The sequence below is a fragment of the Embiotoca jacksoni genome, unplaced genomic scaffold (assembly GCF_022577435.1).
Source record: "Embiotoca jacksoni isolate LCO1_2020_lvr unplaced genomic scaffold, fEmbJac1.0.p SCAF_26, whole genome shotgun sequence".
Lineage (NCBI taxonomy): Eukaryota > Metazoa > Chordata > Actinopteri > Embiotocidae > Embiotoca > Embiotoca jacksoni.
The window spans coordinates 5,910,128-5,924,983 of NW_027185377.1; the positions used below are offsets into that span (position 1 = coordinate 5,910,128).

General features: G+C 45.1%; 1 protein-coding gene across 18 annotated transcripts in view; it reads right to left on the reverse strand.

Annotated features, from left to right (window-relative positions):
* Positions 1–14,354, reverse strand: part of nrxn1a (neurexin 1a) — a 58,003-nt gene extending 43,649 nt beyond the window's left edge. For 5 of the 18 annotated variants that reach the window (XM_069160352.1, XM_069160342.1, XM_069160346.1 and 2 more), the window contains exons 1-4: positions 14,102–14,352; positions 11,272–12,789; positions 5,640–5,657; positions 4,691–4,720 (exon numbers count right to left, since the gene is read on the reverse strand). In XM_069160352.1, coding sequence (XP_069016453.1) covers positions 4,691–4,720; positions 5,640–5,657; positions 11,272–12,004 — 781 coding nt within the window. In that variant the 5' untranslated portion in view covers positions 12,005–12,789; positions 14,102–14,352. Of the gene's footprint in view, positions 1–4,690; positions 4,721–5,639; positions 5,658–11,271; positions 12,790–14,101 lie in introns of all 18 variants that reach the window. The other 13 variants (XM_069160353.1, XM_069160349.1, XM_069160343.1 and 10 more) reach the window with 7 other exon arrangements.
* Between the last annotated feature and the right edge of the window lie 502 nt (positions 14,355–14,856).

The window sequence follows — 14,856 nt, forward strand, 5'->3', positions numbered from 1 at the left end:
AGCGTCTCTTTCTATCACCTCGAATTGGACGCTGCTCACTTGCCCGCCTTGCTAAATTATGTAAGCATTACATCAACAGCGGCTAATGTGCCTCCGACAAGTATCTTTGATTGACAATCACACAGTATATCGCAATATTTACTTCAAAGGGTTAGATTTTACGAGAAGGAAGGTACAGAAATCTGAGGGGACGCAGACGGTGTTTAGGTGACTTGACCGATAACATTTCTGCAAGATTAAAAAAAAAAAAAAAAAAAAAAACAGAAATTCTCTTGAAAATACTAGTTTGGAAATAAGTGATAATTGTGTTACTAAGCCGCGAGGACAGTTCCACCGTACCTGCAGGCACAAACGTAAGCCGACTTCCTTCTTTGAACATTTTCTTCAATTAAGTAAAAGCAATAAAATGATAAGTATCCAAAGTTGCCAGAGAAAGGTATCAACGGTGGACAAACAGGCCAAAGCCAGGATATTTTTGTTCACGCTGGTAACAATCTATGCAACAATTAGTTAATTAATCTGCAATTATATTGATAATTGAATAGTCATTTCTCCTTTTTTTTTTGTTGGTTTAAGTTTGTATGAGGACGTGATGCTTTTCTTTGTCATTCTTGATAGTAAATGTAATATTTTGGAGTTTTTTGACCGTAAAAAAATATTTTCTGTTATTAAATAGACAAAACAAATAATCTGTAGATCAAGGAAATAATTGGTAGACTCATTAATAAGTATTATTTGCTGCAGTGCAGAATGATATAATGTGAAAAAAAAGAGGGAGACGTTCCCATATAAGATGGGATCAGTGAATGTTTTTGTATTTTGCTTAAAGTAACATCATTTATCAATTATTTAAATATTTTCTCATAAATTTTGGAGCACAACCACCTATAACAACAGAGAGAGATGAGAATCACAAAAATCCCTTTTTTAAAAAAAAATTTAGTTTCAGTGGGCCTGAACTTTATTAAAAAATAATCAGCCTCTGTGTGATTTATTATTAGGACTGGTGGTGATGAGTAAGACGTAGGAGACATGCTGTACTTCGCCGGTACTAACTAGTTCCTCTTGCCTTGGCGTCTGCTACCACTCCCAACTCCACATATGGTGGAGTCAGCACGAAGCTCGTCCGCTGTGTGTTTTTGTACGCGTGTTTGTGTGTTTGTGAGAAAGCTGCGAGGATGTGCGTGTGACCAGGAGAAAAACAAAGGGAGGTGTGGGGACAAAAACGAAAGAGACGATTGAAAGACAAATCCACAGTGTGACGCTGAACATGTGTGTGCGTAGCCCGAGTGGAGTGTGCGTCCATCTGTGTTTTTGCCATTAGACAATGTGTTAAAATGAGCTGCTTTGATTGCCAACGCTTTATGAGTCACAAGTGATGACTCACAATCCACCTCCCTTGAATACACTCATGAACTGACACACACACACACACACACACTAACTAACATACACACACACACATACACCTCGCTCTCTCTTCTGCCTTCATCCACTGACCGTGAAGAATATGTGCAGGCAGCCTTACTCATGCATATTTACACTGAACACACACTCACTCACCTACTCAGCGGGCACTCTCTAAAGGTTATTGGGTGTGAGTGTGCGTCTGTTTGTCCATCCGTTCACGTACGCACGTCTTTAAAGGTCACTTCAAGCGTGCTTGACCACTTGTCTATGTTGGGCAGAGATTGTTGGATTGATATCGAGAACACTTGGACATGCAGACAAACAGCCATTATGAACTGGGCAACCTGCCTCGTGGCTAAAAGAACGTATAAATATCATAAACGAGCCCCCAATTACATCCAAGAGGCACTCCTCGATCCTGTTGAGAATCTACAACTACTCATTCACCCAGAACCCTTCACGGTCTATTCTTGGCCAGACAGAGAGAAGAGAAAAAGGGCAAAAATCTGCTACTTGGCTTTAAGCACATTTTCCATCCAGATTATTGCTGCTCAATACTTAAAAAAAAAAAAAAAAAAAATCCATTTCCCCCCTCTTCCTTTGGCTGCTCGATACTTATGAAAATCCAATTTGGCTCCCTCTTTTCTTTCTTCCCTCCACAATTCGTGCATTTTCACCCACTCAAAGTGATTAGTGATCTGTGGGTATCATTTCCAGGGAGAATGATAACTGTGTTTTATGGAGGAGGGGAAAGGTCCAGGGCTCCCCATCAGGGCTGGTGTCCCTTGGAGAATGACAGGGCTGGGAGGGCAGACAGGAGCACCGCTGTCCCTTTGCAGATACAGGCAGTTGCTCTACATCACAGGGGAGAAGACGACTCACTTTATCTCTCCTTCGCTTCCTCTCTCTCGCTCTCTCTACTCCCTCTATCATTCATTTCTTTAGCTCTTCTCTCACAGGCACGGTCTCTTTTTCTCAATTTCTCCAGCCCACACACACACACACACAAACACACACACACACACACACACACACACACATACACACACACACGCTATATATCTTTCTAAGACACCCCTCCCCACACCCAATCCACCCCCTCAAAGAAACTCATTTCAGCTTTGCAGGCTCCTCAAAAAGCCTCTTTACGCTGAGCTAACCTAAGCTAGGCTTCGTCTGCACCATTTGACAGCCTTTACATCTCAGTATGCAGAGCAAAAACACATTCACACAAACACAGACACACACACACACACACACACACACACACACACACACAGACAGAGCTTTTTTTTTCATGTGTACAGTTTCTGAAAGAGACTTCAAAGGTTAAAAAAAAAAAGAAAAAGAAAAGAAACAGTTCTACTTTCCGCCTATCGCAATCCAAACATCCGTACTAGTGAAGGCATCCACCATACACAAATACACTAAATACATTGTGTAATAATGCTGAAAACATATGTTAATACATGTCAGTCCTTAAGTAGGTGATTTGAAATTCGGAACATAAGCCAGATGCAGCAATTAAATTTCCACTGCCACCTGGATGATTCATGGCAGATATTTTAAGGCAGAAACTTCAGCAGCAGGAGTTTATTTAGCAATCAAAACATCGCAAAAATGCTCAGATAGAAATACACTTGTCATAATGGAGATGTCTCGCATGATAGACAGTTGGAGACATCATTTGTGTTCTCTTCAAGATATTTCTATCCACCGGCTTGCATGAACATTTCATTAAATAGCACATTTTACAGAATTCACCGCGGCCCTGTCACAATGGGAGACAGCCGTCATCATGTCTTCGCTCATCCAATCAAAGAGCACAATAGACGCAGATCAGCCTGTCACAGTGAGGCCTGTCTTCATGTGGGCCAATCAGTGTATTCATCAGCGTCATGCGGAGCCGACCGATCGAGCAGCACCTACCTTCAGATTTCAGAAGCACGGTAGGCTGGAGCTTCAGTTCATACGCACGCAGGCGTGATCGCCTAAGTCTGAGCACGCTTGCACACGCGCGCGCGCACGCACACACACACACACACACACACACACGCACACACACACGCACACGCACACACACGCATGCATCAACAGCTTACCTTACCAAAAAATGAAACGTTCCAATTTAATGGCAACCGCAAACATGAATCTGAGGCTGAACGGCTCTAAAGGTCTGCATTACCATACATACAAGAGCCCGTCAATACATTCAACTCCAAAACCATCCAGAACAGCCCATTAGCCATACACATACAAATAAATCAGTTGGGTACCTTTGGGTTTTCCTAAAATCACAGAGGGTGGTGCCCCAAACAGTGAGAAAGAGGGCAGGAACAAAGAGGGGGGGGGGAGAGAGAAGAGAAAGGGAGCAGGAAGAGAGAGGTGGCACTGTGAGTTTAGGTCATCAGTGAACAATTTTCAAAAAGTAGACCAGCGGCGCTTGTTTTTGGGCCGTTTTCAAAAACACTGTACAACTTAAGGGGTTGGGTTATGGCACATTGCTTTCATACACGGCAGGAAAATCTGCTCAGAATCACATGTCCTCGCCGCCGTGTGAACGGGAGCCCATGTGAGCACCAGCAACGGCAGCGCGAGACATGCTGTAAGCCGATGAGATGCCATGGAGGAGTGTGGATGAGCGTTCCTGTGGACACTGCCACTGTCATTGATCCAGACCCCGATGCAGAGGCGCAACGTCTGCATACATCGCTTCGGACACGCTCACATCGCCTCAATCAAACTCTTACGTACAGATGAGAGAAAATGAAACGAGGTGGAAGAGTAGAGACCGAATCAAACCGTCCACGGCGTCAGTCGGTCAGTCGGCCCTTAGCTCCATTTCCGTGACATGGAGCTCTGCCAAGTCTAACGCAGCCAAGCGCCGTCAAGCAGCAGTCATGTACGCCCACCCGTTACTTCCTCCCACATTAGCAGCCGCGAAGTTGCTCTCAGGGTCATCACTATCTTAAAAAAATTCAAACCTCAAAGGATCTTGAAAGCCGTATTTCATATTTAATTGTTCCGCTGAAAATCGTCCATTTCAGTTTAAATTGAAACCGAAATTTTTGACGAGACCAAATGGGACCGTTTAAACATCTCAATTACAGAAAAAAAAAAACTGACCTTAGTTCAGTGCCTAGAGAGACAACTTCCTTCCGCGCCAGGTGGTGATGAGGTGGGGGAGGGATACAAGGAGGTTTGAGTGTGGGGGAGTGAGGAGGTAGGGGATGATGGTATAGCAGAGGACAACAGGAAGTGAGGTAAGAGGAGGCCATACCTTGGTCGCTAATCATCAGGTGTGCCAGACCTTAAAGGAAGACAAGAGCACAGTCAGCACAGCAAAGGATCATGGGGCGTGAAGTGTGTGTGGGCGTGCGTGCGTGTCTGTCTGTGTGTGTTTATATATCTATATCTATATCTATATCTATATATATATATATATTATATATATATATGTGTGTGTGTTTTTGTGTTACAGGAGTTTGTCAATGACATGATGGTTAAGGCTTAAGTTCTCTGTGCTGATGTGTGTTTCTGTGTGTGTACGAGTCATCTAAATTATACAAAATGTCTTGGGGGGGGGTGGGGTGAAAATAAAACTTGCTTTGAAGATTTTACTTATCCTAGGCAGCGATCCTACGCACAAACAGGTACGCACACAGACGTTTGCAGACAACTATTAACTAGATCTCGTGGAGTAGAGTATTTGCGTGTCTATGTCTGTGTAACCTTGAGGCAAGAACCACTCAGGATGATTGCACATGGGATGCACAGTCGTACTTACCAGATGTCAGCAACCAACCCCAACATACCCACAAAGACCAACATATTCTTGGCCTACCTTGTAACCCTGACTACCTATGCTAATGTTTTCCCACAACAGAGGACGTAACGATTAACAAAGGCCAGAAAGAAGAATGTGAAGGACAGGACTGACATGGAAAAGATGTGAAAAGAAGAGGAAGAATGGAGAAAATAAGATTATGGTAAAGCTAAAAAGAAAAAAAAAAGAAAAAAATGTATGCAATGAATGAATCGAGGAAAAGAGGGAATCAGATTAAAGAAGCAAAGGAAGAGATGTTTGAACACGGCAGGGAGAGAAATACAGACAGACTTGATATGATAAAGAGATGGATAGATAGGCAGACAGAGCGACAGATAGATCGGCGAGTGGATAGAGAGAGAGAGACAGGTAAGCAGATAGACAGATAGATAGTACAACCTACCTGCATTGTGGCTGTGCTCTGGAAAGGTGTCGCGGCCGGGCGAGGAGAGAGAGAGACAGACATTCATTAACATGCATACTCAGCCCTCGGGTTACCATGGCTACTTACTGTACATGCACACCCGTCCAGGGTTACCGTGGTAACACACATGCAAAAGTCCACGCAAACGTCACAATGGATACCATGCTGCACTGGTAGCCAAAACTGAGGTTTGTCTTTACACACAGTATATGCACACGGCTGCACAATCTCTCTCTAGGACTCCACGCGTGTACAAATTACACATACCTAAGCGCCGCAAACAAACACATACCCACCCACACTTGTAGGTACAGAGGGTGGAGGAGGGGGTGTTGGCATAAATATACATTCCTACCTGTAGGTTGGGATTCAAGAGCCGTTTACCCCAGAACTTACCTTGTAGCCGCTTCCTCTCCCCAGAGCCCCCCGACAGAGCATGCAACACACACACACACACACACACACACACACACACACACACACACACACACACATTCACTCTCTCAGTCTCTTCCACACTCTCTCTGCCTTTCACACATACACTCTCACACACACTAACGTTGACTATGGCAGTAATAATGATGTGAAATAGCAGGGTAAACAGGTAGGGATGGATTAGCAGTGCAGGAAGACGAGGGGCATGCATGGTTCAATACTGGGACAGTGTGTGTGTGTGTGTTTTTGTGTTCGTGTGTGGGTGTGTGTGTGTATGAGTGTGTATGTTAGTGTACGTGTGGAAGTGTGTTTGTTTTTGTCTGTGTGTGTATTTTAAGCAGAGTGCCCATCTGAGTGTTTCCTTGCCTCTGCCCTTGTGCTCATAGCATGGCAGAAACAGGTGGAGCCATTAGCATGCTAACAGCGATTTGCCCTCAAGGACAATGCAAGCCAGGCCAGGCCTAACAAGCCAGGTTCACTCTGCCTTCACTGGAGGGCAAAATGGCTGAGACAGTAATTACATTTATGCATAGTCCTGCTCAAACTGTCCTCCCTTGCAACATCTATATTTTGAATATCTCAAATAATGATGTTTCTCCAAAACTGACACATTGATGTGCTTTGAAACAAAACTCTCATAAATAGCTCCTACCTCACATAGGAATCAAATAGCTAATATAGTGCAGTCTTTTCAGGGGTAAAAAAAAAAAGAAAGAAAAAAAAGCAGTAAATAACAACATTATATTGCTTTCCAAATGATTCTGGGCCCGTCACAAATCGGCAAAAATATGAGCAGGAATAAAAGTGGATCATTAGGGAGCCTTAAAGATATTGTGTAATTGTAAACGTGTATGGAACCTAGCGCTGCCACAGCCAAATTGCTTATTTCTGGCTTCAAACACAGCCCTACAGATCCAGTTTTTTCCACTAGCAGAGCACATTCATTCTGTATTAAAGATTCATAAAATATATATTTTTTTCTAATTTTCAGAGGGTTATAATTTTATCTCAAAGCTTCATTGTGCAGCTCCAGTGAGGTTGCTGGGTTCAAATTGACACAATCATTTCAAGGTACCATATAAGAGATAAAAACCTTTATACCCGACTCCGCCTGCCTCTGACAGAACAACTACACAGCCTGGACTCATATGCTTGCAAATAATGATCAACCTGATTTCCAAAGATACAGCAATGGTTTCACAACATACAATCAACATTTTACATGACCCTAGCTGCTATTAACATAACGTTTTGCCTTTAGTCAAAGAGGGATTTTAACCTGAGCATTTGTCTTTGCCATCTATTTTAATTTCTCTTCGATAAAGCCAGTGGATTTACATCTCCAGAGTGCCTGAGTGCACCTGAAATGAGGTTTCGTTTGACAAGCTATAAGTCGGTAACAGTTGCTCCATAGTAAACACAGGAGTGCATGGATATTAGCTCAGCCTGCATGTCCTGTAGTTGAAGATATCCCACTGAGCTGGCATTTTGTCAGACCGAAATGAACAACAGTGCATGGTCCCTGTTTTAATAACATTTTAGGCCAAAAAAAAAAAAAAAAAAACAACACGGAAAATAATGCACACCATTCACACGCACAGAAAAAAATAAATACATAATCTCTTCAGTTCTCCTGTCAGACTCCTCTTTATCGCTGAGCTACAGTATTTACCAAGAATGAGCAGCATGAATCAGAGAGGTCTGAGAGAGGAACCAAGCATTAGAAATACTCTCAAGATGTTAAATGGCTCTGAATACTCCTTGTTCAGTGGAATAGCTCAGACCCTTGAAAGTAGTTCTTGAGTAAATGTCCATGAGTTACTGAATTTTCACTACCAGTGAGAAACTGAAGGAAATACATGAATTAACCTTTTCAAACCAGCAGTTAAGCTTCTCCGATATCCACCATCATCTAACCATCCTACTCTAAATCCTGCAGACTTTTCTCCCTGAGCACTGAAATGTGAATCTGACAAACTAAGAAGACACGAGTGAGAAACACGTCTGACGTGACATGTTTATACCAAAACCTAAAAAATAAAGTGTTATTTTGTTCTTCTGAAGTTGTAATTTTATTGGAGAAGAGAATATATGCGTTACTTTATTTTTTACACAATGGCAAATTTACTTCACCCAAATGTGCATGCACTTCCATCCAAGAAGGCGTCCTAACTGGAACCATTTGAGGAGACTACTATTACTGCTGCCAAGAGAAAGAAAAAGAAAAAGAAAAAAAAAAAGGCTGTAGCACGTGTTTTCCACAACACTTTGGCTTCACTCATATTTGAAATGTGATTCCCTCTCTAGGAATATAAAACATGCCCTTTAAAAAAAAGCACAAGTAGCCTCTTGTTGAGCGACAAGTACCAGTGCAGCGTAGGTATTGTATCTGCTTAGAGCCTTTACGTAAAATGTCTGCACCTCTTATTTAGCCTGCAGAGCTTCGGTGCTGTTAGGAACCTTTAGCGGTGATGTGACTAATGGTGCCGCTGGAGCCTGCACACGGCGCGAACGTGTTTCTCCCCCCCCCCTTGTGTTCGTATGTTTGTGTGACATGTGTTTGTGCAGGTACGTGTTTGTGTGTGTGCGTGTGCTGCCTGTGTCTACCACTGTGCCCTAACTTGCAGCAAAACGGCAGACTGGATTAGACTGGCTTGGATCAGACGTAATTCTCAGTGCAGTGCTGAGTTTCTGCAGAGAGCTGATCATAGCTTCACCTGTCACTTCCAGCACATACAGACACCCCGCATGCGGCAGCCAGCGCTGCGTCTGGAAATAACAGCTGTTTTCCCTTTCGATCAATCTGACCTTTATTTCAACACTAGTAGTTAAGTGTTTAAAGTGCCCAAAGATAAGAATAGATGCCTGCAACTATTTACCAGAGCACAAGGTTAGGCTTTCAAATTGATGATTTGACTGACCATCAGTCCAAAGCAGAAAGATTATTCAGCTTACAGCGAAACAAATGAGATAAAAGCAGCAAATCCTCACATTTTGGAAGCTGGAACGAGCGAATATTTGCCATTTTTGCTTTACACGTACTTAAACGTAAGGCTGAATCTAGCAATTACTTTAATCGTTTTGTCTATAAAACATCCGAAAATAATGTAAAATGCACAACGTGAGATGTCTAGAGAAATTATTTCATTCAATCCTCAATCCAAACCCCAAAATATCCATTTTACTATTATATGTTACAGAGAAAAGCAACAAATGCTTACATTTGAGAAGCTGGAACCAGCAGGATTTGCATTTTTGCTTAATGAATGATCAAAATAGTTGCAGATGGCTTTTCTCTCAAACAACAAATCGATTAATTGACTAATTCTTGCAGCTCTATTTGAATTGTTCTCTCTCTCTCTCTCTCTCTCTCTCTCTCTCTCTCTCTCTCTCTCTCTCTCGCTGGACTAATTATTTCAGCTCTAGTGAACATAACACACCAGCAACACTACCTTCCAACCCGGCGTAGTAAATTAAAAAGACCGGTGGTGAAGACTTTCATTACTGCCTTGACGCCTTCCTCATTAAACATACATGCATACACACTCACTACCGCAAACATGTAAATACAGCAGACGTTGTGTGTCCTGACGTGATGCCTGAAGTCACTAGGAGCTGAGAAGGAGCTGCAGGTAGCCAGGAGTGTGGGAGGGGGAGGGGGAGGTTGGAGCTGAGGAGTGGGGACAGGGAGGAAGAGAGGAGGGGCGGGGATGAAAGAAACGCTCCTGGCATTAGGTCTCCCTATTAGTCCTGTCTCCATGGTAACCTTGGACATCCCACCGTCCACTAAGTGCTAGGGTGTGATATGGTGGGTGGCTAAAGGGATGTGTGATGCTGACAGTGGTGCTGGGTGGGGTGTAAGGTCAGGCCGGCGACAAACGGTGGCCAGGCAGCGAGGCCACTCTGCCGTATTCGGCAGATGCATTTGTATCATTAAAAAAAGAAAAGAAAAAAAAAATCAATTGCTGGAAGGTATCTTTGGTGTTGGAAACAACAACAAACAAACAACAACAAAAAAAACGTACAGTAGTTTAAGGCGCTATTGATTAAGAATGCAAATTTGCTCGGAATAAGCTGAAGCAAATCTGACGACACACACAACTTAGCGGGGTAAATGAGAGCATTTGCAGTATTGGCCATAACAAGGCAGCTGAGTTCATAAAGCAGCTGTTTCGTTTGACCAAAGGCTTGTTTGGCGGTATTAAGGGAGGGTATTCTTGTCGAGTTTAAATAATAAATCATCTGTGAAACTGTATTTATCTTTTGCTCTTCTCCAATAACATACTTAAAGCTGTTTATGGTCACACTACTAAATATAAGTACTACTGACAGGCCACTATTTATTTTTTCTTTTTTTTTATGATGCATAGGTGCACTGACAAAAAAAAAACCCGCCTGCTGTACGCAATCACACAGACACAAACAGAGCATCTTAACAGTCTGCAAGCTGTTCAAATTAATGGCATTTGATAGATTGCACACATCATTTCAGCACCCTACGTAATGTGCCTCTGAAGGCCATCTAGAATCAATGCAAATCCATTAACACGGGCAGCCAGTTGTCAGTCATGTAACAACCACTGATTTCCAGCCTCTCAGCCCAGTTCCAATTAAAGTCTCTTCAACACTAGCCAACAACTACATCCATAATGGATCTATATGGTTATTGTGTTTGGCCAAATACACCAACTGAGGCCCCTCAAAGCTTGCCAGCAAGGTAAGGCTTTTCTCAGTGACTTTCAGGAATTTGTTTCAAATCTTCAGACTCTCAAGCTTCACGGTGTGAAAGCAGCACAGAACAGCTGTTCTCAAGCGCCCGGCTCCAGCTTCACTACACTGGCTGTACTCACTGGGAGCTCTGGGTTCTGGAGGAACATGCAAATCTGGGAGCCACGGGCAGGCATAATAAATCAATACCAAACATTATCAGTATGCATGTCTTGCACTATTTGTGAAGGCTGCTGGTCCATACACACTAATTGAAGGTAGCCGTGAAGGTGTGAATGACAAATAGATGTCGTCATTGAAGGACCCGGTGTTTGGGATTGGAGGTATAAATTTGGAGCTACGCATTCACAGACATAAATATATGTGCGTGTGTGTATACTGAAGTGTATGTGTGCGTATGTAAAGGATGAGATGTATATGATGGGTCAGCATGGTTTTTGGGCCTTACCTTCGCTGCAGTCATTGCCTTGGTAACCGGTGTCCGAGCAGTCGCAGAAGAACTGGTCGTTGACCACGCTGCACACCCCTCCGTTCTGGCACTGGTGGTCTGGCCCACAGCCAGTTGTTACTGTGACGCCCTCCGAGCCGTCCAGCGTCACCAGTGAGCCGTTGACGCTCACCGCCGTGATCCAGCCACGGAAGGCGGGGTGTTGCCGCACTGAAGGGGAGGTGAGGCGCAGGGGCGAGGCGTGGAGGTCTGGCGACACCCCGCCCATGAAGGTGTGACTGAATACCGTCATGTCTCTTCTCTTACTCTTCACTTCCGCCCATCCCTCCACTCGCCCGTCTACCTCCAACGAGGTGTTCCTCCAGTCCCGCTTGACACGCACTGCGTGCCATCGCCCGTCACTCACCGCCACGCCTGACTGCAGCTCGGCCGGCTCGGCACAGAAGATGGAGAAGCGCAGGCGAAGGTGGCCGTGGAGCAGCAGCAGCTCCAGGAAGTCGCAGAAGCCCTCATCGTCCAGGTAGAGCAGCAGGCCTTCCTGGCTGTGAGTCCGCAGGCTGAAGCTCAGCACACTCTCGCAGCAGGCGTTCCACACCGGGAACCGCCCCCACTGGCTGGAAACACCTCCAAACTCCAGGACTTCCCCTTGGGCATGGCCCCCCACGCTGCACAGGCACAGCCCCAGGAAGAGCAGAGGGGCCGCCGCCCAAACACAAACCGCCATTACACTCATACACACACTCGCTCTCACACTCACACGCACAGGAGAGGAGATTGAGACTAGAGCTGGGGTGTTCCCTCTAGCCTACAGCTCATGGTGACAACTGTAGGGCACTTCGTAGAACACTTTCTGGGTGTCTCGGGTGCACCTTGCTTTCTTGGTAGTGCTCTTCACAAGGGGAGGGGGGCTCCTATACAGTATATCTCCGGAGGGGGGAGGGGGAGGGAAGGGGAAGGGGGGGGTCACGCAGCAGCTCCCGCCGTCCTTTCAGCACACTGGGGACATCTTCTTTTGCCTTGGTCGGGTGTCTTCTCTGAGATCTTCAATGTCTTCTCTCTCCCATTCAGTCTTTCATTTTTCACTTCTGACATAGGAGATTCCTGGTGTGTGTATTTATGTATACGTCTGTGTGAGTGTTAGATATGTGATGAACAGGATGTGAACTCCATCTTTGTGCCCTAGATAGGGCCTTTTCCCCCATGTAGGCAACTCCCCATGGAGTATGAGTGTGTGTGTGCGTGTGTGTGTGTGTGTGTGTGTGTCTGTGTGTGTGTGTGTGTGTGTGTGTGTGTGTGTGTGTGTGTCACACACTGGTAATGGAGAGAAATGACACCGTCATAGCAGTATTTTTGCCCCCTCCTCCTCCTCGTCTTAATAGGGCAAGATTTAGAAGTGTGTGGGCAAATATGTGTGTGTGTGTGTGTGTGTGTGTGTGTGTGTGTGTGTGTGTGTGTGTGTGCGAGTGAGGTATGCGTGTCTCTCACTGCCGCGTCATCAATATCAGTCTCTCCAGCGACCTACAGAGAGAACAGAGACAGCACAATCAACCAGGGTCACACACACACACACACACACACATAGCCTACAACACGAGTAAACTCACACACACACACACACACACACACACACACACACAGCCTACAACATGAGTAAACTCACACACACACACACACACACACACACACGCGCAACATCCACAAGCCGAGCCTGCTGTTATTCTCAAATTACTCTCTCTAGTGCATTTTGTGCACACATGCTCACACAGACATCACATCACCACATTAGACCATTTAAAGGCCCCAAATTACGACTCTCTCTAAACATACCGAACACACATAATAATAATAACCCTAGATTTTTTTTAATTTTTTTTTTACTTCCACACAGCCCACACAACAATTATTTAAACCAAACACAAAGATTAAAGGCATGCTGCCCACACATATGCACAGACGTACACAAAACAAGCGCCTCCTCAGTAAGAGCTCCCATCATGCCGCAGGAGATTTTTTTTTTTTTTTTTTTTTTTTGGTAAGGTGGCATACCTGCCACCGCATTAACATCACAAAGCACTCGGGAGATTTACGGTGTTCGTGCAGCGAAACACTTCCATTAACGACTTTTCTGGTTTCGGTCAATTTATATATATTTATATATATATATATTAAAAAAAAATAAATAAATAAATAAAAAAATAAAAAATGGATTTAATGAAAGTACCTCGCGCCACCGTCAGGGACTCAGTTAGGTATCACAAAGAGCGGGAGCAGCACCGCGCGCTGCGGCGGATGACTCAAACCGCCTCGCTTTATCGAATTAACAGCTTCAGAGCTCATTTCTAACACACACACACACACACACACACACACACACACACACACGTAGTTTCTTCTCTGGTTCTTTGAAAGGCGAAAAAGCGGCGACATCACAGTTATTGATAGACGGGGTGAATGAATGCGGTTGAAATATCGATTCTCGATTTGCGGCCGTACCTCCTCCATTTTTTTTTTCTTCCCCCCCTCCTCCCAGGCACCCGCTACTTGACTACACCGGGGGTTCAGTCTCATCACCGGGGGTTCAGTCTCATCACCGGGGGTTCAGTCTCATCACCTGAGCCCCGACAGCACTTAGCGTTTACTACAGCTCAGCTAACCGGTGACACGGTAATTACTTTTTTTGTTGTTGTTGCTGCTTAGCCTCTGTTTTATAAATTAACATTACATAGAAAAATAGAAATAACCCCTATAACGCGGGCTGTTGTTTTTTTTGTTTTTTTTTCTTCCTCCCCCCTCAGTGCTCGCGCATATTAAGGCTAGAAAACCGACCTACCTCTCGCGCATCCTGTAGTTCCGTGGCAACAGTGCCGCGCGCGACTCATCGATTTCCCCCTTTTCCCATTTGAGGAGAATCTGGAACCCGCGAGGAGAGGAGCGACCAGCCGCGCGCCCGGTGGAAGATAAGAGCCGGTCTACCGGACGGGAACAAAAACTATCACAGGCTCGCCTCAAGGCGACAAGGTGCTATTGCTCTCCGCCTCGCGCTCTCTCTCTCTCTCTCTCGCGCGCGCTCACTCTCTCACTCTCTCTCTCTCTCTCTCTCTCTCTCTCTGTCTGACTCGATGTCTCTCTCTCTCTCTCTCTCCGTTCTCCTGAGGAGGAAAAGGTGCAGTCTGATGCTCTCCGCGAGACTCGGCAGAGGGAGCGTCACGTGGTCGTGCGAGGAGAGAGAGAGGAAAAAGAGTGTGAACGTGTGTGTGTGGGTGAGTGAGAGAGAGAGAGAGAGAGAGGATGGGCGGGGCTGCGCGCTGCTGCAGCACCTTGGACAGCGCGCACTCACCGCCCGAACCGAAACAGAAACGCTATTACCGGAGGCAAGAAAATAAAAGGGGAAAACCGGGGGGGGGGGGGGTAGATCCGACTGATTAAACCCGCGAGTGGCAGTGACGACGGGCCTTTACTTCACCAGTGCTACAGGAGCGAGTGTAAGGAAGAGAGGGATTCAGTGAACTGTGTGTGTGTGTGTGTGTGTGTTTGGGGAGGGGAGGGGGGAGGTGTGTAACAGAAAGGCAGTGTCAATTTACGAAT